The sequence below is a fragment of the Aquarana catesbeiana genome, linkage group LG04, assembly GCF_042186555.1.
Source record: "Aquarana catesbeiana isolate 2022-GZ linkage group LG04, ASM4218655v1, whole genome shotgun sequence".
NCBI classification, from domain to species: domain Eukaryota; kingdom Metazoa; phylum Chordata; class Amphibia; order Anura; family Ranidae; genus Aquarana; species Aquarana catesbeiana.
In genome coordinates, this window is record NC_133327.1 from 386,618,642 (window position 1) to 386,645,477 (window position 26,836).

Genomic DNA, 26,836 nt, shown 5'->3' on the forward strand with positions numbered 1-26,836 from the left:
CATCGATCCCCAAGGATTGGTCTGCTGGGTTCATGGAAAAGAACAAATTCGTCTTGCGGTTTTTCTGGTTTGCGAACAGATCCGCTACGGGATATCCCCATCTGCTCGTGAGATCTGTAAAGACTTCAGGATGAAGGGACCAGTTGTCTCGATCTACCCGGTAGCGGCTGAGATAATCTGCTAGACAATTGTGTGTCCCCTTCAGGTGCACAGCTGAGATTGAAGCTAGATTCCCTTCTGCCCATGAAAGGATCTCCTGGGCAATTGATTGAAGTGCCCCCCTGCTTGTTGAGATAAGCGCTGTCGCGAAATTGTCTGACAAAATTTGGAGATTGTGACCCCTGATCTCCGTCTGAAAAGACTGCAGGGCTCTCTGAACTGCTAGCAGCTCTCTTTGTTTGGATGAAGCCTTTGCCTCCCTCGCGGACCACTCTCCCTGTGCCACTGCATTGTTGAGGTGGGCCCCCCATCCCCAGGAACCCGCATCTGTAATAATCCTTCGGGATATGGGAATGGACCATGGGAGATCCCCTGATAGGTGCTGGCAAGTTCACCACCACAAGCTTCCTTTTATCCTGGCGGGAAGCCAGACCCTTAACTCCAGGGACTTTGTGTCCCCGTCCCAGTTTCTTAATAGAAACAGTTGTAATGGACGTTGATGAAGTCTCGCCCATGGTACTGCGGGAAAGCATGTGGTCATCAGACCCACTGCCTTCGAAACCTGTCTCTAGAGACCGACTGGTTGGTCTGCAATGCTGACACAGTTTGGATCATTTTTGTAATTTTCTCCTGAGGAAGAAAAACTCTCTGGTCTACTGAGCAAAATTCGTAACCCAGGTAAGTGACTTTCTGGGCTGGGATTAAGGATGACTTTTCTATATTTATCAACCAACCTAGGGACTGTAGGAAGTTTTGTACAATCTGGAGGTCCTCCAGCAGCTTTTGATATGACTCTGCCACCACCAGGAGGTTGTCCAAGTAAGGGATAACAGTTATTGCCTTTAACCTCAACGGAGCTAGTGCTTCCCCCAACACCTTCGTAAAAATACATGGGCCTGAGGAAAGACCGAAGGGGAGGGCTTGAAACTGAAACTGTCGAGTCCCTGTATCCAAATTCACTGCTAACCTCAAAAATTTTTTGAAGGCTGGATGGATAGGGATGTGAAAATAGGCATCCCTTAAGTCCAGCGTGGCCATGAAGCAATTTGGGTAGAGCAGGTTTTTGATAGTGAAAACAGTCTCCATACGGAAATGTTTGTATCTGACTGAATTGTTTAAAGTGCGGAGATTCAGCATAAGTTGAAACTTCCCTGGCGGCTTTTGGACCATAAATACATGGGAATAGAACCACCTGCCCTGATCTGACTAGGGAACAGGAATCAGGACCTTTTGATCCAATAAGTCTCCGATATGGAAACCCAGAGCCTTCGCTTTCTCTTGATCTTGGGGAGGAAAGGTGACCAATAACCGCTCTCGTGGTTGGTGGGCAAATTCCAGGCTGTACTTGTTGGTCACTAGGTCCAGGATAAAGGGGCTCGAAGTGACTGCTGCCCACTGTGAGATGAAGCCCCTCGATCTAATTCCCACTGGGGAACGCAAGTTACTGTGGCTTGGCGGGCTGTTGAGGAGGGTTAAACAGGACTCCCCCTTTTGCCTCTGCCTTTTTGCCCAGTCCAATGTTTTTTCAGCCTGCTGTCCTTTTCTCTAGGACCCTGTTGCCTGCCTTGGCCACGAAAAAAAACTTTTTGGCGGTTGGGATTCTTTTTTTCTCTGGAAACGCCTTTTTCCTATCAGCTGTGCGTTCCAGTGCCTCCTGCAGTCCTGAGCCAAATAGATGATCGCCTGTTAAGGGAAGGCCACAAAGGCACAACTTGGAGGCTGAGTCCCCTGACCATGTTTTAAGTCAAAGGCTTCTCCTGGCTGAGTTCACTAAAGCCAAAGTCCTGGCCGACATTCTTACAGACTCTGCGGAAGAATCCGCCAAAAATCCTACTGCCTGAAAGAGGAGAGGAAAAGACTTAAAAATCTGCTCTCTGGAGGTACCTGCTGACAGATGCGACTGGATCTGAGTCAACCAAACCTCCAGATTTCTGGCCACACAAGTGGAGGCCAGAGCTGGTTTAGATGGAGAAGGATATCCCCTCTCTTGTCCATCGGATCCTTAAGCATGCCCATATCATTGAACGCTAGGTCCGAGGTTTTTGAAACCTTTGAAAGAGGTGCGTCCAACTTTGAATTCTTATTCCACGGCTGCGCAGTGTCCTCATCAAAAGGAATGGTTTTCTCTCAGCATTATCACATTCCAGTTTGATAGTATCAATCAAAGAACTATGAACTGGAAAAACTCAATTTTTTCTTATGCAATCCTTTATACATAAGATCATGTTTGGATAACTGAACCTCCCTCTTTCAATTCAAGAGTAGTATAGATAGCCTTCAGTAAGTCATCCACATCCTCTACAGATAACTTAAATCTTGAGCCCCAAGTGGATTCTCTATCCCTGCGCTCTATATCTGACTCTGATTCTTCTGGAGAAGAACAGGTAGATCTGACCTCAGCCTCAGAGTCCTCACTCTCTGCCTGCTACAGAGTGCTGACCGACGTCTTCTGTGAAGACTGACTCTCAGCTGGAGTCTGGAGCTTGTCAATAAGTGTTCTAAAGGAACTGAAGGTGGATGCAAGCTCATCTCTAACAGAAGTTAGCATCTTCTGGCAAGAGGCAACTGGGTCATCTTTTACAAGGCCTTGTATACAGCTGCGACAAACCGCTTTGCTCCAAGAGGAGCTCAATTTGTTTGCGCACACCGCACATTCCCTTTTAGGTGGCTGTGCCTGAGCCTTGTCCTGGGTCATGGTCTGCAAGACAAAAATAAATGACCCATAATGAGACTCTCAGCCACCCTGACACTCCGAAAAAACACGTGCAGGAGGGAGGGAAATGTGTCCCCATAACCCACTACTACAGAGAGGGGAGGGGGAGGGAACACTCACAGGGATAGTAAGAGTGACAACACTTCAGGCTTACCTGTGAGGTGCTGGTGTTGGGCACCGCCTCTACTGCCTGTGCAGGAACTGTAGACTGGTCCATCCTGCCCCCTTTTGGCTTTCCACAGCCTGGTTGCTTCCACCAAAAGACACCAGCGCCCAGCGTCTCCTGTTCGCGCCGTTTAAGGAGACTGGAACCGGCGTCTCCAGCTCCCGACGATGACGTCATATGCCCCGGAAGTGACCTACCCTCGGCACTTCCTGTGGGCCAGCTTGGAGTGCAGGAGCTCGCCCCCCCCTTGAGCTCCACAGCTTCCTGCATTTCCTCACACATACCAGCCATGCTGTTGGTGAGGAAAGGATACCGCTGCCTTACAGAGTGCATAACTCAGCAGAGCATTTGGGAGCTGACACCATCCCGGTCCTGGCCCTCTCTAGGCACTGAGAAACAGGAGACAGCAGCACAGCCAACCTCCCCAGCGGAGTGCTGCTTCTGGCAGAGGAGAAGGTTAGTAATATGCCCCCAAACAGCCATACAGAGTCCCTGCTGATGAGACCTAGGGGACCAGGTTCCAGGAACATGTTACCCCCCGTCCGAAGGAAACACTAATAATTGACATGGGGCCTGGAGGACCGCCCTTTTATCTGGTGGGGGCAACGTGTTTCCTGTCCTGGTAGGAGGAGCCCTAGGTCTCATGGACTGTCCTGGAAGAGGCTTTGAGAAAAAGGTAGGAAATTATTATAATTTTTTCAACTCCAAGGCTACTCACTTCTTTTCTGAGAATAAAAAAATATACTTAAAAAAAACTTCAGGGAGGTAAAACACAGACTGCTATTGCTCAATTCTCATTTTGAAAACGCAAACCATCATGCTTATCCTCTTGATTCAGTATTTTAAGCCACTGACCCCTAACCAGTTTGCAGATGAGGAGTTACAACTGACCTCAGAGACTGGGAAAGTATTAAGGCCAATGGGTCACAACAAATGCAGCTCTTGTGACCAGTTAAGTTTAATTATAAATAGGGTGCTTGATATACGATAGAGTCTCTCTTAATAAACTACTTTGTGCTACAGCCTTGGCACCATAAAACTATTTGTACACTCTAAACATATATAATATAGGTATCCACATGAGCCTACGGCAATAACGTTAACTTGTTTGGGCGTCAGAAAGAACCACTTCCACCAGTTATTAGGTACCTTAGGATCCTCTATACTGCCTCAGGTCCTCCGGACAGAACCCTGAAATCCCAAACCTGGAAATGCTCTGTACTGCAAATAAAGGACTAACCTTCCTGGTGAATAGTGCCAAGCTCACCTTAACTCATTGGATGTGCCTCACCATTGGTTCAGCCAACTGATAACAGATCTTACTAATCAGTAGCCAGACGTGTTCAGTGGCAAGCACAAGGAACGTGCCATAGACCAGTAAACATGGTTGCCTTTTTGCTTTACCATGCTCTATTGGTTTTTGTGGGCGTCAAGGCAATATACTGTAGATCTGAGGTAGAATGAAGGTGCCTGCTAACTGCGTGTAACGGCATTCCTTTTTTGTCCCTGCTCCTATTAATAGGTTCACTTTAACCTGGATTTAAGTTGAATACTTATTTTGCAACTACACCAAAGATACCTTCTGCTGGAAAGTTGTTTCTTTCCCTTAGAAAGTAAATGTCTACATTTTATACCCAATAATTTAGTTAAGTGCACATAAACACATTGCAAATATTTTTCCATTTTTGGGGGAAAATAATGCACATTTTTTACTGGTTCTCTGTGAAAAACGGTTTTCCTAGCAGTGGCTTAGTGGCAATTTATTTTTATTTTTTTTGGATAGAGGTGTGTTAAGTTTTACACTTGCATGTCATCCCAGTATTTCAACAATTAATGGTTAATGCTTTACTGGCCCCAATACCTCCTTTTGGCATATAACCGCCATGGACAGCCTCATTAGCTAACAGAATGGTGGGGAAAGCACAGAAATAAACCAGGGAGTGAAGGAACATTTTACTGCCTCGGGATTAGTGCTGTCAAAGGCCTAATGCTGGCCTCTGAATAGTGAAGGGTTGCATGTATTTTATTCCAATATTCAGTTCAGCAGGTTTTTAAATTGACAGGTTGGCTACGGCAGGCACAGAAAATTTGTGCTAAGCCAAAAAAACTCCCCAAAAATAAAAAAAAATATTGAACAATGATCTATTGTACATCTTCCCAAGCTACAGAAGATGGGTCATTTTGTGAGAAACTGTCAAGTGAAAAAAGAAAAAAAAAAGTTTTATGAAATTAAAGACTGCTACAATGGTTGGCATTAGATTAATAATAAAAAAAAAACCATACTCAGAAAAACTGTAAACATTTGTTAATGACATGTCACATTTACTCATAATTTTTTACATTTACTTATGTAAATAAAGTGCAATCTATACAATCAATATTTGTGATCTATAGAAGTAGTAAAAAAAAAAAAAAAATTATAATATATATATTATATACACACACACACACACACACATACACACACACTCACATTCACATTCTTGAAAATGCTGTAATATATTAATATATAATAAAGTGCAAAATTATATAGAATTAGGTCCATATAGGAGATCCCATGAAGAGATTTGTATTGAAAATGAAGATCACACACCCGGCGGTGTGACACCCATCACAAAAAACTAAGATGGAGGCTTACCAGAAAGCAAGCGACCCCCCTTACACAGGGAGGTCAAATAGCGCTTGGTCGGATCTATGATCCACTGAAGGGAAACCCGGATATCCTCTCCCGTGACTGCAGATGGTGTGTATCGGAAGTTCCCCAGTAAGCAATATCAAATGCCAGAGTATGTAGGAAAGTGATGCACTTACATTGAATTAGTAAAGTTCAGGCATGTAGGCATATCTAAAGTAAAACCGATCAGTTTCCCTTATGTAAAATGGCCTAACAGCGATTGCGCAGTGGCGTATGTACATGATTCCCCCCAACGAGTTTCATCATAGGTGATGTCATCAGGGGTATCAAATCGGATGTTGATACAGTATCACACTATGTGAAGTTTCAGGTTTCCTACATACTCTGGAATTGAGTTTCATTATAGCAACAAATTCCGGCAACTTCTTAAAACTTCATTGAGCACCAACAGCAGTGCGACATCTAAAGTGCTAACATGTTTCGGCTGGAGCTTTCCTCATAGCATGCCTTTACTTTACTAATTCAATGTACGTGCATTACTTTCCTAAATACTCTGGCATCAAGTTTCATTGATGGGCGTTTGATACTGCTTACTGGGGACCTTCCGATACACATCTGTGGGGGTGAGGGTTTCGCTGTCTTTCTGGTAAGCCTCCATCTTAGTTTTTGGTGATGGGTGTCACACCACCGGGTGTTTGATCTTCATTTTTAACCCACATCTCTTCATGGGATTTCCTATAAGGACTTTAGTTCTATATAATCTTGCACACGTTTTCACTTTATTATATATTACAACATTTAATGTATATATATATATGTATATATATATATATATATATATATATATATATATATAAATATATATATATATATATATATATCTCTATATAGATATATATCTATACATTTCTCTCTCTCTATATATATATACACATACACACACACATACATACACAGTATCTCACAAAAGGGAGTACACCACTCACATTTTTGTAAATATTTTATTATATCTTTTCATGTGACAACACTGAAGAAATGACACTTTGCATGTAAAGTAGTGAGCGCACAGCTTGTATAACTGTGTAAATTTGCTGTCCCCTCAAAATAACTCAACATACAGCCATTAATGTCTAAACCACTTTTTGCTACTTTACATTGTAGCAAAGTGTCATTTCTTCAGTGTTGTCACATGAAAAGATATAATAAAATATTTACAAAAATGTGTGGGGTGTACTCACTTTTGTGAGATACTGATATATTTTATTCTTTCTACAGATCAGATATATTGATTGCATAGATTGCACTTTATTTACACAAGTTCAAGATTTTTGTATTCTTATTGATCGTGCATATAGTTTCATTGCACAGACTGCACTTTAATGGTTTAGCACTGCACTTTATTTTATATTATAATATACAAAGGATATTGTATCTTGCATGATCCAAAATGTAATTCCAGTTTAGAACCTCTATTTCTTTTAGATTTGCCGTACTTGATGGCAAAATGCGTTAAACCTCCACCTGCTCATGTAAAACCCCCCTAGCAAAGCTGAGTATCCAACCTCAAGCAACAAAAAGTTTGAGGATGTTACTTTTATAGAAAACAAGAAAAAAAAAAAAGAATGTATCCCTTTTTGGTGGAAACGGTTACCTTAACTTAAAAGAAAAAAGAAAATCTGTAAGCATATAAAAAAATTTTCTGTAAAATTAATTTTCAGACTCAGACTGTAGCTTGCAGAAATCCTTATCAGGTACTTGAAAACAATAATCAGTTAAGTGAAAAATGGAAACCATTCATCTAGCAGGAAGCTTTCTAAGTGTGACTTCCAATCAGCATGAAATATTAACCAAGCTCGAGGAAGGCTCTTGATTTGTTGCCTTTTCAATTAGAAACTACATAAAATAAATCTAATTGAAATGTTACAGGGAATTGATTTCATAGCAGTAAAGTTGTGTTCAAAGGTCTTGTCTTTTGAGCTGATACCATCTACATTCAGAGAAAACGCATTTTTTTTTTTTTCATACTGTAATGTTATGGGGAGTATTAAAGCAAAATGCAAGTTTTAAAGGAGGTAATTTTCAGCGATCAATAAATCTGCAGAAGACACAGAAGTGATGAACATGTAACGTGTCCTATAGAGGTTTATCATGCACCAGAGACTATGCTCGATGCTCTCAAAGTCACTCTAATACAGCACTGGTAATAACACTTCTGAACACTTACTTTAAATGTTGATGTCCACTTTCCTCAGATGAAAGAGTTTCTTGGTTAGGCAAGTGCATTATAAATGCAAATTAATATGTAATGTCATACCCTTCGTGACAAATAAGAATGCCTATGCACTGCTGGGAGCCTGGGAGACTATTTACAGTATGAATCCTTTGAAAGCAATGCCTCATCCGTACTAAAGAAGTTCTCCATCATAAAATAAATTATCAGGAGAATCTGCTATATTCATATAGTAACGTGTTTTGATTCTATCACTGTAAAAGAACTAGAGACCACTAAAGTTAACTTTACTGCTATACGAAAAAACATTGCATATCTATTCTAGTTTTTCTTATTGCAGCATCTGTGGGTGGAAGGGGATGCATCTGTCAAGAAATGAACAAAAAACAGTGGTATGAAGATGCTGCAGGATGGAAGTGTTGCATATTTAAATGCTTCAAAAACAGCTTTGTTATTATTCAGGCTGGTGTACTCTGAAGTTTTACAAACATTTGCACTCTTAACCGACAAATTTAGAACAAATCAGATAATACTTATCGAACAGCAAGTGTGAAACACAATTAAAGATTTTTGCTGCATACTCCAAACTGCATCTCTAACCCAGGTCTACGCTGACATATCTGTTTAAATATATTTCATCCACTGGCTTTAATAAAAAGTATCACACCAACCAAAGGAGACAATTTTGTTAATGTTTTTAAGTTGCGTCTTTAATCAACTACATCTTTTTTTTTTTTTTTTTTTTTTTTAAGGAATCCAAAGCTATGACTTGCTTAAATTTGCCATTATGAATATCTCAGCTTAAGTCACTTTTTTTCATAGCCAATCTTAACTGGTAAAAATCACATCTAAATAAAAAACAAAGTGGCGGGATATGTTTTTTTTTCAAGCATTTGAAAGCGTAAATAACATGGATTTGCTTGCTTACCACTATTCGTGCCACATTACATGGTTATGTTGCAATGGTTACTGAGCAACTTTAAAATGCATGTTTGTTTATACTTTATAAAAATATAAAAAAAACTTTTAGTATGTCTCTGTAGTGCATAGACCTTTCTCCCCATCTTCTGTCTCATTAATACCACTGCAGGTACAGAAAAAGTACTTGTTGATCTGTAAGAAATCCAGTAAGCTTGAAACTTCCTGTAGTGAGCTGACAACACAATGCTCCTACTGCACTGAAGTGCCACTTAGTGCTGTGAACCGCACCTGAATTCTGTCATGCTAAACTAAAGGGTTAGAGGTGCAGGTGGTCCCACTATACTTGGTGCTCTAGCACCCATGGATGCTCATTGCTGCACTGTATAGGCTCTTAGATGGGATAACTGCCAGTAATCTAAGGATGCATTACAAAATTAAGATCATTTTACAATAATTGGGCCAGCAATAACGTGTTTGAATGGACTAGAAAGGCTACATATCAAGTTAAATGAATGATAATGTACCAGCAACACTTGCACACTCAAGCCAAAGCCCATATGTACTGTAGATGTTAAATTTACATTAGGCATGTCTAACACAGTTGGTTAGTTTTCTGCAAGAAACAGCCAATTCGTAGACAATTTAAAGACACAGACCATTCAACTGTATTTATTCTATACAGTATAGAACTGTAAAAGCCTCTCCCTTCTGTAGAAATCCAAATGACCTGACAATGCTGCTGGGTGCCACCATCTTGGATGTTATGCCAGCAGCCCCAGAGGTTTCATTCAAGGGGAGGGACAGAGGAGCTTAGACAGCATAGACAACAATAATACACTCCAAGAAGAGGAGAGGGCTATAAAATGCAAAGATCGAGTTGGCTGTGCGGCTAGGAAACAAACTCTTCCTGTAGGAATCTAATTTGTTAGCACGTTCAAAGGTGTGTTGCATGTGAATAGTTTTTTGGGAAGGAAAAATGCCACAAGCATGCATTTAAAAAAAAAATGTGATTTTATTTTGTGCTTTTACCTGCAAGAGTTTAGGCTGGTGACAGGGTCTCTTTAAGGAGCTTTATCATTTACTGTGTACATATATATGTTTTCTTGCCCAAATGATGCATTATTTAGATGTTGATTACAGAGCAAGTGCATAACTGTACACATCAAGAACAAGGCAATCAATATTCTTTAATCATGTTCTACATTAGTGGGCATCAACAAGGTGCTGACCATCAAGAGAGCTTCCCTATGGACATTATCCAATAAAACCATTTACCTTCATTCCGTTTAATTCCTAATCATGTCTGCATACCACAAAAATATTGTTTATCCCCAGTAAGCTTTTCTCAGGAGTATTTTAAATTTAAAAGACAAGTATACTCCCCTCTACTCCCTGATTGCAGACCATCTAGTCCAGGGATATGCAATTAGCAGACCCCCAGCTGTTACAAAACTACAAGTCCCATCATGCCTCTGCCTCTGGGTGTCATGCTTGTGGCTGTCAGAGTCTTGCTATGCCTTATGGGACTTTTAGTTCTGCAACAGCTGGAGGTCCGCTAATTGAACATCCCTGATCTATTCTAACATTATCTTGGCCCACATCCCAGCAACTATCTCTATGTTGGCTCCACTCAGACGCTGCACAGACTTTCTGCTGAAACAGTCTCCACCTAGGTTCTTTTATTCATGTACATGCCACGGCCCTCATTTATTCATATAGGGAAGCATTTCTCAACCTTTTTCCAGTTACAGAACCCATGAAAAGTATTTTCAGCCTTGAGACACCCCAGTCCAAGGATTGGATCACATTACTGCATGTTGGAGAGTGCACACAAATGTGCGCAAGTTTCTAATATGCACACACGCACATTGTGTTAGCAGACACGCAGGGGTGCCAGTATTTAAATAGTACCCCCCAGCAAAGGCAAACAGTGCTTTTTTGGCACAGCGAGATTTAAAAAAAAAAAAAAAATCTTTCCTTGAGTTTGTGGGTAGGGCAGCCTACTGAAATAAATAGGCTGCTCTACACACAGCTACACAGATGTGAACCAAGGGTTCGTTCACACGTGAGGTTGGAGGGACAGTAAAACCCTGTGGTTGAACCACATTTTTACCACTCCAAACTGTTCCCACTTTAGCTGCAGAGGCAACAGCAAGGGTCATACACATGCTGTGGCAGGAAATATATCTCCAGGTGAATGGCGCCTTGCTGCAAAAGCCGTTTTCTATGGGAGCACTCGCTACCGAGCAGCCCTGTCTGGGTCCATTGGAACAGATAGGATGGCTCGGCCCCGTCCCTAGATTTGGTTGACAGCCATTGGCTCCCGCTGCTATCAATCTGCCCAGTGAGAAGGGAGAGAGGGATATAGTCGCTGCTCTTGTACAACACTGGATCTAGTTTGGGCTCAGATAAGTATAAAGGGAGGCTGAGGGGTATTCTGCTGCACAGAAGTTTTTTTTTACCTTAAGGACCCTTTCACACGGGCGGATAGAATTCAGCTTTTAGCTGTGGATACATCAGGTTATCTACCGCAGCTAAACTCACACAATGCTTTCCTATGGCCCCATTCACACACTGCATTTAGCAATGGTTTCGTTACATGGGGTTTGGTGTGGTTAGAAAAAATAAAGTTGACTGCGTCCAGGACTGATTTATTGCAGCTATCTACACATAACTGCAGGTAATCCCAGCGTACTATTTCACCTGCAGATAGCAGCGGCAAACAAGGAAAGAAAAACAGGAAGCACATCAGAAATGGCAAGAATGTTCCAACGCAGCTGCATGTAAACGCAGCTAATCGCAATGTACAACTGCAAGTGATCGCTGTGCCTGGGGTCTTGGTATTTCAAAATAACAAAACATGCTTTTAACAGTGGCAGAACAGCCGCCCGCGTGAAAGAGGCCTAAAGCATAGAATGAATGCATTAAGGGAAAAAACCTTAAGGCTTTGGATCCACTTTCACTTCTTGCCCCACAGACAATAACAGGAAGTGGGAGGAAACTGCTCCAGCACACGCAAATCCACTAGGTCGATCAATCGAATTGTGTACAATTAGCCTGTCAGTTTTTCCCAAAAGATTAGTGCTGCCAGCTACAGCCACTGCTGAATATGTGGCAACAACATGAAAGAATAAATGTGATTTCTACATTGTTTTGGCTATAAACACAACATTTGAAAATGTAGTGCTTTATACAATAAAGAGAAATGAAGGTGGCTTACCTCTACTGCTTCCCAGCCCCATTGCCTGTATTTTGGGTCATGTGTGAATCTCCACATATACATGTATGTTTCAATCACCTCTGGTCGTAAAATATAATATTTTTCATTTTGTCTGGTAGCAATAGCTTCAACTCCCCCGTCAAACCTAAAAGCTTCTGGTCCCAACTTCATTGCTAAGTAAACAGATGGTAGAGAAAATAACCAAAACCAGTGAGATAAACATTAAGACTAGAAACAGGCTGTACATTTCATAAAAAAAAAAAAAAAAAAAAAAAATATGCTAATGTTTGAAATAACAGATAATACAGAATTTGTGACACAATATTGTAACAGACCATTACATAAACTCTATGATGAACCATTCTCTACAAGTTAAAGTGAACCTAAAACTTTATTAAAAGTGATACCGCTATCTAGAAACTAGCATGCATCATATTTCTCATACTAGTTCCAAGGTGGTGACATCACTATCCAGGAAAACGACCCATAGGCTAGGACCTTGATTGCTCATGGCTGATAATGCTCCTAGCCCAGCAATTAAAGTCTAGCTAAAGGCAAATTTTTTTTTTTCTTGGATAGATTGGAGAAGGATTACAACACTTGTCCTATTTACCATTATCATTGAAAGAATAATTAGACTTCCAAATTTTGGGTTGTTCACAGAAAAGTAATAGCGGGGAAATCTTCCAATGGGGACACTAGTTCTAGTGACCTGGAGGGGGGGGGGCAAGGGAACAAATTCATTGTTTTCCTCAAAATTCTACAAACAATACCCCATTAATGAAAACGCAAAATAAATTTGCCTTGATACAATCCTGTCTCGAGTCTACAGACAATTCCATGGACCTTATGACTTGGTTTGTGCTCTGACATGCACCGTTAACTGTGGGACCTTAGGCCCCTTTCACACGGTCGGACCATTCAGGTTCGCCTGTCAGTTTTGACGGCGGACTGAACGGGCGCTCCATGCTAGCCTATGGAGCGAAGGATGTCAGCGGAGACATGTCCGCTGACATCCGACCCGGTCCAATCCGCTAAAAGCAAACGGATGCCTCTACGTTCAGATCCGTCACTGGCGGATCAGATCGGGTGAGATCTGATGAAAACGGACATGCTGTCCGTTTTCGTGCAATCTCTCTATAGGCAGCAGCGGCGCTTGACAAGCCCCTCCCCGCTCAGTGAGCAGAGAGGGACCCGTCATCCGCCGGCTCAGTGGAGATCAATGGAGAGATCTCCCGCTGAGCCGGCGGACCGAGGTGGACTCCGTGGAAGCGGATCCGCCTCGTGTGAAAGGGGCCTTATACAGATGTGTGTGCTTTTCCAAACCATATCCAATCAACTGAATTTACCACAGATGGACTCCAATCAAGTTGTAGAAACATCTCAAGGATGATCAGTGGAAACGGAATGCACCTGAGCTCAATTTTGAGTGTCATGGCAAACGCTGTGAATACTTATGTACATGTCATTTTTTTCGTTTTTTTAATTTTAAATAAACTGCAAAGATTTCAAATAAACTTCTTTCACGTTGTCATTATGGGGTATTGTTTGTAGAATTTTGAGGAAAACAATGAATTTAATTCATTTTGGAATAAGGCTGTAACATAAAATGTGTAAAAAGTGAAAGCGCTGTGAACACTTTCCAGATGCACTGTATGGTGCAGTGCTCCATAAACACATAGTGGGGCTTGGCTCCACCCATACTTCGACCTCACAGCATTTCATTGACGTCAGCAGGAGCCAATGGCAAGTCCCTGTGCCAAGAGGAAGAGAGGGGAGAGAAAATTGCAGCCATGCACAGCGCTGGATCAATTAAGTATTCAGGTAAGTATTTAGGAAGGAGAGGGAGGACAGCAAGATGTAAAGTGTTTTTAACCTTAATGAAGGGAATGCATTAATGTGGTAGTAAACTCAGTTCTACCACTTTACCTACAGGCAAGCCTATAGTAAGGCTCATCTGTAGGTACTGTGAATATCTCCCAAAACTTGCAGAGTGCATGCAGCGCCAGTGATATTACTGGCGCATGTGCTCTGAAGGTCCGGCATGCAGTGTTGGGCCTTCAGAGCCCGAGCCGTAAATTGTGGCTCTCATGCACGTGCGATGACGTCATCACACCCTGGCCACTCATGTAGCCGGAGGACGCAAACCCAGAAGGAAGACCTGGGGAAGATGTCAGCCCTCTCAGCAGTGACAGCACAGTGCTGGAGGGCTTCGTTCTAAGATAAGTTTCTCATGCTGTGCTAGTATGCGATGCATACTAGCACATTATGACATTGCCTTGCAATTAACATGAAGAAAATATATGTAGACAGTATATTTCTGCTTTGTAATTTACAAAAAGAAAATTTTTTTGACAGAGGATTTTTAGTAACCCCCAAACATCTAACATGGAACCAGACTGCCCTGTGTATTCTGCTATACATTACGTTGTAGACTGTACAATTTAATACAATGGAAAATCCTATGGCTTTTGGGGCTTATATTAAATGACAAATGTGCTAGTGATTTTTGTATTATATACAGTATTTTGAATTGCTTAATACATTCTATGCTTTAAGATAAAAAAAAACTTTGTGTAGCAGCCCCCCAGCACCCCCCTAATTACTTACCTGAGCCTTATCTCACTTAAGTGATGCCCACGAATCTCTAAGCCATCCGGGACACTCCTTCTGACTGGCTGAGACATAGCAGCGGAGCGATTGGCTCCCGCGGCTGTCTATCAAAGTCATTCAATTAGGGGAGAGAGGGGGCGGGGCCGGGTCTCCGTGTCTGAATGGATACACAGAGCTGTGACTCGGCTCCAGTGCCCCCATAGGAAGCTGCTGACTGTGGGGGCACTCGATAGGAAAAGGGGCCAGGAGCAGCAAAGAGGGACCTGAAAAGGAGGATCCGGGCTGCACTGTGCAAAACCAACTGCACAGAGGAGGTAAATTAAAAAAAAAAAAAAAGGAGACTTTACAATCACTTTATTCTTTTTGCAGTTTAGTAGCAGTGGAAAACCGATTCATTCAATGCAAATTGCTTTTCCTGATTCTTCCTAATGGCAACGGCCTAAAACAATAGCCAGTAGTTAAAACTAAATGGCTTACCTGTGCGATCATAAGACTCATGACAGGTCTTTGTAATCTCTGCAGCCAATTCTATTTGATGTCCTGTTTTATCATTTGGTGCAGCATCAGCCCCAAGAGCAAACATGCCGCCAGCAAAACAAGTTAAATGGCCCATTTTATGTTCCAGGAGACCACCTTTCCACTCAGCAATGTATGTCAAGCCATTACTAGATTTACGAATTAAATGGGTCTCAATGGCCTATGGAAGAAAAAAAAGAAAACTAAAATTAGTCCTAACCGCAATTTCACAACTAACAGACAATCCAGGCTACTATAATTGATGTACTTTGGCATTCTAAAATTTCCAGATGCCTAATGTTAGTCCTTTACACTCCATTAAGGATGAGCTCAGGCGTGTTCGCAAGCCGCACGTGCCGAGCCCGCCAGGAAGTCGGCACCACACAGTGCTAATCACAGGGAGTGAGACATTGTCCCGATGTGCGGCTGCAGAGATCGGGAAATGTCTCGCTGCTTGCGATTAGCGCTGTGCAGTGCCGACCTCCTGGCGGGCTCAGCATGTGCGGCTTGCGAACACGTCTGAGCTCATCCTTACTCTCCATCCTTGTTTAATCCAGTGGCCACATCTCCTGCATATTTTAGGCCGGGTTCACACTATTCCGAATTAGATGCAGATTTCCCCGCATACAATTCACAATAGCAGGAGAATGTGACCGGCTCTCTATGGAGCCGGTTCACATATCTCCAAAGTGGCTCCGGAGCGAATTTGCACAGGAGCCCTGTGCGTCTTTTGGTCTGTTTCAGGTCTGAATTCAGCCCAAAATTTGGGCTGAAATCGGACCTGACACAGTGAACCAGGATGCACAGGACCCCTGCTGTGAGGCACATCGGCATGCAGTGTGAACTGAGCCTCATAGAAAGCATTGTTAAAGCTCGTTTTAAAATGTCTGACAGTGGGATATCCAGACAGCTTCTTGGAGATTTTGGCTTAAAAATACATTAAGAATCTCAAAAATGCCAGAGTGTACCTTGCCATTAATGAACAGTTCACACAATTCCTCAAACAAGTCTCAAGTACATGACGTTTCCTAAACGAGGACACAAGCTTTAACTAGTAGCCACATCCAAATCTTAGGTTTCCTCATGTACTGTTTCACAAATTTCTGAATGACCCTATTCAGATCCTTTTGATTTTGTTTTGATCCTAGGGAAGCACAGTGACTTAGTGAATAACGCCTTACTGTGCTGGATACCCGGTTCAAATCACGGTCAGGACACCATCTTGCGTGGAGTTTGCATGTTCTCCCTGTGATTATGTGGGTTTCCTCTTGGAACTTCGATTGCTGCTTACGCTAGAAGACCTGCTAAAAGACTAATTGACTGCTATCCAAATTGGTCCAAATATGTGTTCACGTGTATGTATGCATGTGAGATAAGGAGCTTTAATTGTAACCACCTTGAGGCCAGCGTTTATATGAATGCACAGTATGTAAAGTGCTGTATAAATTGTCTGCATTATTAATATCTACCTGTATTAAGCAAATTCATTTTTGAGTCCCCTATTTAAACTTCTGTGAGATTGATGAATATTTTTTACTGCACCTTCTCTATTGCTCTATTTAATGGAACAATGGCTCTGTGATTGAATGACCGAGTCTCCACCCAAGTCTGGTAAGATGCAGAGGCTTTCTTACTGAGAAGAAATACATGGGACACTCATAAGATAAACACTAAACAATAAGTAAAGGTAGACTCGCGTATGTGTACAATTATTACATGTATTCCCATTGTTTAACAGCCAAAATCAGATGATTGGTACCTCAAAGGACTGCTGACATCAAATGATTGGCACATTAAAAAAAAACAAAAAAAAAACTAATCTCAAATGACTGGCACCTTGGAGAATTGCAGACACACAAAAGGTATCCATAATATATAGATCTATCCTTGAAGAATAAGATCACCTGAGTACCAGAGAAAAAGTAATTTTAAAATTGCAAGTATTTGGTTACTTTAATATACATTTTTCAATAACTTGCTATAGAAACCTTTGTCTCTATAAAAACCTTTGTCTGTGGGGTAGAGAAATATGTACTCTGAAATAGATCGCCTTTAGCCTATAAATCAGGATGAGCTAAAAACAGATACCAGGTATGCAGTTTGTTTAAAAAACGTTAAAGCTAACATAGCCAAAACAGAAAGAGAGAGGACATCTAAGGATATATCTCTTGTAGGTTCAAATGGTGGTTTCTGCAGGGCACAGAGAACCAGAATGAGGTTCCAAGGAAGCACAAGGTGCTGCGGGGGGGGGGGTGGGGGGGGGGTGGGGGGGGGATGGAACAATCTAAAATACACCTTGAATAAAAGGTTTTGACATGGGAAAGCAAAGCCTAAAGCCAAGTTCTGGTCAGTACTGATTGTGGGCAGGCCAGAATGCAAGGCACAAGAGAGTAATCTCTGGGATTGAAGTGCATATGTTCACACCAGGCAAAGGAGGATATCCAGATACGATTATAGATTCTTCTGGAGTTGTTTGACAGACTTAGATACCCCAATGTGTTTCAAAGAATAAGTTCACCTTTGGGAACATGTTAAACCCGATTTTAGAGTAACATTTTCATGTAACATTTTCTAAGCACTGCCGCCGCCCGCTGACCCAACTGCCGCCGCTGCCCCCCTGCCAGCAGTACGGGGAGAAGTTACCCGTACCACCTGTCACTATTTGAAAACAGCAGGGCTCTGCCCACATCCTTAGCAGCTGTCGGCTTGTAGTTCTCAATGAACAACCATGGCATTGTGGAGCACTGTAGTAGTTCATTAAGTCTGTCTGGAGTATTGGCTTACCTGTACAGGTATAGGCTGATACACTGATAGTGTGCAGGAGACCTGCATGGCATCAGCGATCTGCTGATCGCTGGTGCAATACTTTCCAGGCTCCTGCAACAAAAAATAATAAATGCATTTTTTTTTTTACATGCAAAAAAAATGTGCATTTATTTATTTTTTAAAAAGTGAACTTATCCTTTAAAACCTGGGCTTCAACAGTCCCATCCATAGGAATGATAGGAGGTGCCATTAAAATCAGTGACTAAAAAGCACAATGAAACAGGGGGCCAGAGACAGCAGGTCTGGCCAGTTGGGGAGAGGCCAAGGGTCGTCCTAGTAGTCAAAGTATGTCTGTGTACCAGGTTTCTTGGGGCCAGTTTGGTGCAAAGAGAATCACTGGTTTCTTCTGCTCTATTTAGTGGAGCGGACAAGGTAGAATGTGTACTGTAGGAAAGGCATAGCCTGAAATTAGACCAGGGGTTTATCAAGGTATCGGACACTTGCACTAGCAGGTGCTTGGTCCTGGTCACAGACAGAGGTAGAGAAGGGACTTGCTGTTTTGCAGAAAGGGCAAGGCAGAAAAAGCTGCCTTTGTCAGGTAGGCCACCTATTGCATGCCCAAAATTGAACTAGAGCCAGATGCAAAGTTGGGTGTTAAATATTGGTCCTTCTCTGGTGCAAGGGAGCCACTGTCACTATAAGGTCTGGTGCGGGCCTTCACCAGAGCAAATGTTTCCCTGAGTTTTTGCCATGGTTCCGTTTCACCGTAGCTAAGGGCGAGGGTAATCCCTCATTATGTATGCACGAAGTAGGGTGAGAAATATAGGGCAAGCCTGTCCAGAAGGAGTACACAGCACCTTGGGTGTAGACCTTCCTGTAGAGAAGCCATGGTGAAAGGGCAAAAGGAAGGGCCCGAGTATCTCATAGGGGCTCTGGGAGGAAGTAGTGGCAAAGTGTGCAACCTGTCTTGCGAGGCAACAACTGGTCATCTGGCTCCACATAGTTGAGATTTAAGCACCGAGTTTGAAAGGTGTATACTGTAAAGTGAACACATTCCAAACATAGCTCCTGTTTTTACAGCAACTGCAAGATACAGAGTGGCCCTGTCTTAACTGTCCATCATGATGGACCCTATAGAGTCCAGTCATCGCTCAACATAGTGGGTATACTCCCAAAGGGGTCTTCAGGTTGTAAGTTCTATAGGAAAGGACCATGGCCCTGCAGCTGTAAAGCACCCAGTGGCTCACTACATGCATTGCACAAAGTGTCAAGGTAAGTGCCCATGACTAATAACTCATATGCTAGAAATGGAATGGGGAAGTTCATTCATATATTGAGGACTTTGACCTCATCAAGCACAAAGACTATAAAATATTTGTACATATTTAAAACATGTTTATGCAAAGTAATATTGATTTTTTTTTTTGCTGAATCTGAAGTTGCAGCTCCCACATTTGTATTCTTATTGGTTCACTTGGTAAAAAAAGGAATACAACCTCTAAACATCAGTACTGCCATAATCTGCAATCAATTCAAGAAGACAGTGCTCTGTAAAGACTGTACATTAATCAAGTCCATAAATACTAGTGGCATACAGTACAGTATAAGGTAAAGAATAAAGTGCATCTGTTATATTTAGCGCAAAATGAATTCCTCACCCTCATCTAAATCTTAAAGCAAATTCATACTGCCTACATCATATTTTTTATTTTTTTTGCAGGAAAGGTCAAGGTCAACATATAAAGTTGTACCCTGCAAAGATGCAATTATGCTTAAAAAGATGTGATACATGCAGTTTTATGCCTAAGCATTCTCTATTTTGAGATTAAGCTGGTGCTTGTCTTTCTGTAACGTGTTTAGTATATAAAAGGACATTAATGTAATCAGTAATACTTGCATTACTAAGTAATCACAAAACACCAAATGCATGTATGTTGTGATGCTGATAATTAACCATGGTTTGCTACAAATGTGTCTTACTGGAAACTGGAACATCACAACACTAATTAGTGCTGTACTAATAATTCACTGCTACGCCAAAGTCCAACATTCTGACACCAGTTTTGACAAATGAAGTCATCAAATAGCATAATACAATGAAATATTTATGTTTTGCATATCAAAAAGTTTCAGACAATTAAAAAGATCAGAGTTACCTCTTGAGTCACCGTGGCTTTGTGTCATGATTAATTGATGCATGGTGGACACAGATATTAGAGCATGCTAATGAAAGGCTGTCATTACAGAAGAAAGTTAATGCCAAGAATGATGACTGCTTAATGATCGCATACAGTGTGTGCATGGAAAAGATAGAAGCACATTACCTTGAGGAATAATAGCAGCAATTTATCCTCTGTGTAGAATCTGCTCACTTTCCAAGGAAGGGGGTATGTGAACAGAAAAAAGAACAGCCTCTTTATAATGGATGGATGCACTCAATGCAGCATGCATGAATGATACTCTGTCATGCTATGTTTTAAACCAATCACACACTCAATTAGGTAACAAAACCAATCGCTTTGCTCCATTCCCTATATCCCTTTCAAAAATGTTTTTAATTGCAATGAAGCACAAAGCATCAATAACCAAGACAAAATCTATAATCTGTACTAAACCTGCACTTCTAGCCTAGAACTATACCAAGCAACCAGGTGAAAAAATGATATGCCACAAGGAAAGGAGAAGCGCACGTCTTTGCAAATTCAAGTTAGTAATTCAGAACAGGGAACACAATATTTGAAGTCAGAAAGGTATCATTAGGGTCCTCAGCAATTTCTGCTAGATCTTGATAAACACTGTAATCATCTTGTATGAACACCTTTGGAAAAAGTGTCAGATCAGAGATGGAAAATCAAACTGTTTAAACACAAAACACAACACATGGATGAAGCAAATTATTTCATGCTAAATTGTTCCAGTCTGTCAAGAGACAGCTAAGGAAATTTCAGTCTCTGCAGCTGTCATTTCTTTTTTTCTTTTCAGAGGTATCATTAGATTACTTACACATTTTATGCAAGTTAATAGCCAGGATATTGTGTTCATGACTCAAAGCTTACTCATAAAGATGGATTGGAAGAGTACAGAATAAATAAGAGCAAGTCCGGTCAAACATGTACAGGAGGAAGACGTGATCAACACATGGCCTTAATGCTGTATTACACCCAAAAACGCTACACATGGAGGTCAAAGGGAAAGCAGCGCAAACACCCCATAATCCTGTGCAGTGCACATGGTTGTGGTGTGATCGTTGGCAAAAATGGGGTCAAAACCGGCGGTGAGGCATTGCAATGCTTCCTCACCGCCTGTCAGTAGCATCTGGAGTGTGATCTGGAAGTGGGCTTAAGAGGCAAGGGAGATTTAGATGCACATCTATGCTCTTACTGTAAGAGCAGCAAGGATGTGGAATTCCCTTCCACAGGCATTGGAAGGGGATCAATAGTTTCAAAAAACTATTCGATAAACACCTGAACGACCGCAACATACAGGGATATAACGAGGCAGTACAGACATATAATCACACACATAGGTTGGACTTAATGGACTGGTGTCTTTTTTTCAACCTCGCCTACTATGTAACTATGTAAATCTAAACTTAAACCCATAGATTTAAAAGGTTTTCCAAAACTTTTAGGGTAGATTTAGACATGCATCTAACCTCCCTTGCTTCTGAAGCTCAATTCGCTTTCGGATCGCGATCCAGAGGTTACTGACAGGCAGTAAGAAAGCGATGTGATGCCTCCTCACCACCTGTTCAACCCCATTTTTGCTTTAGTGGCACTTCCCCATTGACTTGCATGTGTAGTGTTCGGGAGGCTTGCCGATTATTACATGTTGGGTTGATTTAGCCGCAGTCACAAGGCAAAGCATCCCTCTCCACTACCTATTGCAGCTTAAGGGGGGGTGGTGGGTGGTTGGCAGGAGGCAAAAACACAGCTTGACTGCGCATTTTTGCTGCCCAACAGCAAGTCTAAATGAAGCCTTAAAGTGGTTGTAAACCCCATTCATGAAATGTGAACAAAACATATCTGTAGTGTTTACCTGTCTCTCTCCAAAGCTGTAAGTGTCGTTTCTCTCTGGTGCTTCGTTCCTGTTATTAGAATGAGTCACTTCTGAGAAATTTTCCTGACACGAGATAAAATTTGTGACGGGGAGGGAGATAAGCACACAGCTTGTCTATTCAGACTACAGCTCTGTATGTCCCTTTTCCTATGTGGAGGGGGTTGTGTCCCTTTCCTCCAATCAACTCTCACACAGCGTATAAGAGCTGTAACTGCAGCTCTCCACCCCCTCCTCTGTACTCCTCATAGATGCAGATGGATTTTATCACAATTGTGCTCTCTTGAAGGGTTGTAAACCAAATACTGCAGATAAAAAAGTAAAACTTATGTAGGAGAATTTGTTTAACCACATGCCGACCAGCGCTACGTCCCCTTTAAATCACGGCATTGTGGGTGTGCAGCCATGTACTTCGTGACCACTGCATACTCACTGACCGTGCCTGCGGGTCCCGCGGACTCTATGTCTGCCAGGGGCCCGCGATCGTGTCATGGAGCGGCAGAACGGGGCGATACCTATGTAAACCAGGCATGTCCCTGTTCTGCCTAGCAACATGACAGATCTACTGCTCCATGTCATCGGGAGCAGTGATCTCTTGTCATGTTCTAGTGAGACAATCCCCCCCCCCCCCCAGTTAGAATCACTCCCTAGGACACACTTAACCCCGACAATTGCCCCATGTGTTTAACCTCTTTCCTGCCAGTGCCATTTACACAGTAATCAGTGCATTTTTATAGCACTGATCGCTGAATAAATGACAATTGTCTCAAAATAGTGTCAAAAGAGTCCGATGTGTCAGACATAATGTCGCAGTAACTATAAAAAAAAAAAAAAAAAAAAAAAAAAAAAAAACACATGCAGATCGTTGCCATTACTAATAATAAAATAAAAAATGCCATAAATCTAACCCCTATTTTGTAGACGCTGTAACTTTTGCGCAAACCAATCAATATACACTCATTGGGATTTTTTTTTTACCAAACATATGTAGAGGAATACATATCAGCCTAAACTGAGAAAGTAATTCTTTTTTTTATATATTTTTTGGGGGTATTTATTATAGCAAAAAGTAAAAAATATAGCTTTTTTTTTCAAAATTGTCGTTTTTTTTGTTTATGGTGCAAAAAATAAAAACTGCAGAGGTGATCAAATACCACCAAAAGAAAGCTCTATTTGTAGGAAAAAAGGACGTTAATTAAAATTAATATAGCATTAACAAAATTAATTTTAATTTAGTTAATTTTAATAAATTTTGTTAATTTTGTTAATGCTATATTGGTACAAAAGGGAGCTGGAACTTAGAGGAAAAAAAAAATGGACAAAAAGGTGAACTTGGCCTTTAATAAAGTAGTTTATTGCACTAGGGTTGTGCTTCCCTTTTTTTTAATTTTACAAATTCTGGTGACTACGAGGGATTTAACTCACATTGAGGAAAATGCTTGCACATGCTTACACAACTCAGGATCACGTGAGTGGAATATTTACAGTGTGCCTTTTATCTTTAAAGCCAAACGCCTAGATAAAATATTCCCTTCGGGGAATCAATGCCGCCCATAAGGTTGCCACCAGATCCCTTTAAACCCGAACACATATGAATTACACAGGTTCTGAGGCTATTTTAATGCAGATAAGGCACCGAGTTTAATTAGCACCTTAATTAGCCACAGAACCTGAGTAATAAATATGTGTATAGATTTAAAGAAAGGGATGAGGTGGCAACCCTAGAGATATATGTATATTGCAAGGATTTTAACAAACTTTGTTGCAGATTCCTACCTTTTGTTATTCTGAAGAAATCCCTGTGCGTTCTTCTGTGCCCATATGGGAAAAGCTGAGTTAGACTTACCGGTAACTCCTTTTCTGAGAGTCTTCCAGGACAGCCCATGAGACCTTGGGCTCCTCCTACCAGGACAGGAAACACGTCACCCCCACCAGATAAAAGGGCGGTCCTCCAGGCCCATGTCAGTATTCTCAAGAACCGTAGGACCCTGCAAAACATATGCATAATACACATAACTTCAGACAATACCGGGTGGGAATCCGGCTGTCCTGGAAGACTCTCAGAAAAGGAGTTACCGGTAAGTCTAACTCAGCTTTTCTCCAAGCGTCTTCCAGGACAGCCCATGAGACGATGAGCCAGAACTTACCAGTCTAGGGAGGGACAACTGCCTGAAGGACCTTACGACCAAACGCCTGCTCCTGAGCTGATAGGAGATCCAGGCGATAATGTTTAATGAAGGTCGAGTAACTGGACCAAGTGGCAGCCCTGCAAATTTGTTCCGGTGAGGCACCAGCCCTCTCAGCCCAAGACGTAGACAAGGCTCTAGTTGAGTGCGCAGTAACAAAAGGTGTAGGGACCTCCCTAATTTTGTAAGCTTCCAAGATGGCTTGCTTTATCCATCTAGCCAATGTGGCTTTAGATGCACTATTCCCCTTGTGAACTCCAGAAAAGAGGACAAACAAGGCATCAGTTTTCCTAAAGGTCTTCGTGACCTCAAGATAGACCAAGAGAATCCTTCTTACATCTAGAAAACTAAATTTTCTTTCTAAGTCGCCCTGTGGCGAACTACAAAAGGTTGGCAATACAATGTTTTGAGATCGGTGGAATGTACTTGCCACCTTGGGCAAAAAACCTGGATCAGTTCGTAACACAACTCGATCCTCAAAAATCGTGAGGAAGGGCCCCCTAACTGATAGGGCCTGCAACTCACTTACCCTACGAGCTGAGGTAACAGCTATAAGGAACACAGTTTTTAATGTAAGTAATTTAACTGACATACTTTCCAGAGGTTCAAACGGAAATTCTACCAGAGTTTGAAGTACTAGGGACAGATCCCACGTTGGACAACTTCTCACTACTACTGGTCTGGCCCTAGAGATAGATTTGAAAAATCTGGCTATAGTGGGATTTTCCAGGAGAGAAAACTGGAGGAACACACTAATAGCTGCCGCCTGTACCTTTAGGGTACTAACAGAAAGACCTTTGTCGACACCCTCTTGGAATATATGGCTCTAGTAACTGGCTTCCTGCAATTAACGAGAGTCCTGACTACTTTGTCAGAGAACCCTTGGGCGCTCAGTATCTTTTCTTCAGATACCAGGCCGTCAAGTTTAAGGAAACCACCTGAGGGTGTGATACTGGACCCTGCCATAATAGGTCTTCCCTTTTCGGAAGACTCCACGGAGGCTCTGAAACCAGAGACTGTAGCAGGGAAAACCATGGCCTCTTGGGCCAAAACGGGGCAATTAGAATCAGATCTGTCTCTTCCAGCCGAAACTTCCGGAGGACTTCTGGAATCAGCCTGATTGGCGGAAAGGCATAACATAGGCCTGGAGGCCACAGGTTCGCCAGAGCATCGATCCCCAAGGCTTGGTCTGCCGGGTTCATGGAAAAGAATATCTCCGTCTTGCGGTTGTTTCGGTTTGCGAACAAATCCGCTACCGGATAACCCCATCTCTTGGTGAGGTCTGCAAAGACTTCGGGATGAAGGGACCAGTTGTCTCGGTCTATCCTGTGACGGCTGAGATAATCTGCCAGGCAATTGTTTTTCCCCTTCAGGTGTACAGCAGAAATGGAGGCTAGATTCCCCTCTGCCCATGAAAGGATCTCCTGGGCAATGGACTGAAGCCTCCGGCTTCTCGTGCCTCCCTGCTTGTTGATATACGCGACTGTCGCTATATTGTCTGACAGGATTTGGAGGTTGTGACCCCTGATCTCCATCTGAAAAGACTGGAGGGCTCTCTGGACTGCAAGCAGCTCTCTTTGATTGGATGAGGCCCTTGCCTCCTCTGGGGACCACTCTCCTTGTGCTACTGCATTGCTGAGGTGGGCCCCCCATCCCCAGGAACTCGCATCCGTGGTAATCCTTCGGGAAATGGGAAAGGACCATGGGAGACCTCCTGCTAGGTGCTGAGCAGCTCTCCACCACCACAGGCTTCTTTTTATCCTGTCGGGAAGCCAGATCCTTGACTCCAGGGACCTTACGTCCCCATCCCAGTTTCTTAAAAGAAACCTTTGTAACGGACGCTGAGGAGTCTCGCCCATGGTACTGCGGGAAAACATGAGGTCATAAGACCCACTGCCCTCGACACCTGTCTCAGAGAGACCGACTGGTTGGTCTGCAATGTAGACATAGTCTGGAACACTTTGGTAATCTTCTCCTGAGGAAGAAAAACTCTTTGGTTCACGGAGCAAAAATCGTAACCCAGATAAGTTACTTTCTGGGCCGGAATCAAGGACGATTTTTCTTTGTTTATTAGCCAACCTAGGGACTGTAAGAAGTCCTGTACAGCCTGGAGATCTTCCAACAGCCTTTGGTATGATTTTGCCACTATCAGGAGGTCGTCTAAGTAAGGGATAACCGTTATTGCCTTTAATCTTAGAGGAGCCAGCACTTCCCCCAACACCTTCGTAAAGATGCGTGGGGCTGAGGAAAGACCGAAGGGGAGGGCCTGAAATTGAAAATGTCGGGTCCCCATACCCGTCTTCACTGCCAATCTCAAAAACTTTTGGAAGGCTGGATGGATAGGGATGTGAAGATAAGCATCCCTTAAGTCCAACGTGGCCATAAAGCAGTTTGGGTATAGTAGGTTTTTGATTGTAAAAACCGTCTCCATACGGAAATGTTTGTATCTGATGGACTTGTTTAAGGTCCGGAGATTCAGGATAAGTCGAAACTTTCCTGCTGGCTTTCTGACCACAAATACATGGGAATAGAATCCCTTGCCCCGCTCCGATCGAGGAACAGGAATCAGGACTTTTTGATCTAATAAGTCTCCGATCTGGAGACCCAGAGCCCTTGCTTTCTCCCGATCTTGTGGAGGAAATGTGACCAACAAAC

At 42.3% G+C, this 26,836-nt stretch overlaps 1 protein-coding gene across 1 annotated transcript in view; it reads right to left on the bottom strand.

Moving 5' to 3' along the window:
* The window catches only part of MAN1A1 (mannosidase alpha class 1A member 1), a 332,653-nt gene that overhangs the window by 34,156 nt on the left and 271,661 nt on the right, over positions 1–26,836 (bottom strand). Inside the window, exons 9-10 of the mRNA XM_073627169.1 lie at positions 15,135–15,354; positions 12,045–12,217 (exon numbers count right to left, since the gene is read on the bottom strand). Of these exons, the coding sequence (XP_073483270.1) occupies positions 12,045–12,217; positions 15,135–15,354 (393 nt within the window). The remainder of the gene's footprint in view (positions 1–12,044; positions 12,218–15,134; positions 15,355–26,836) is intronic.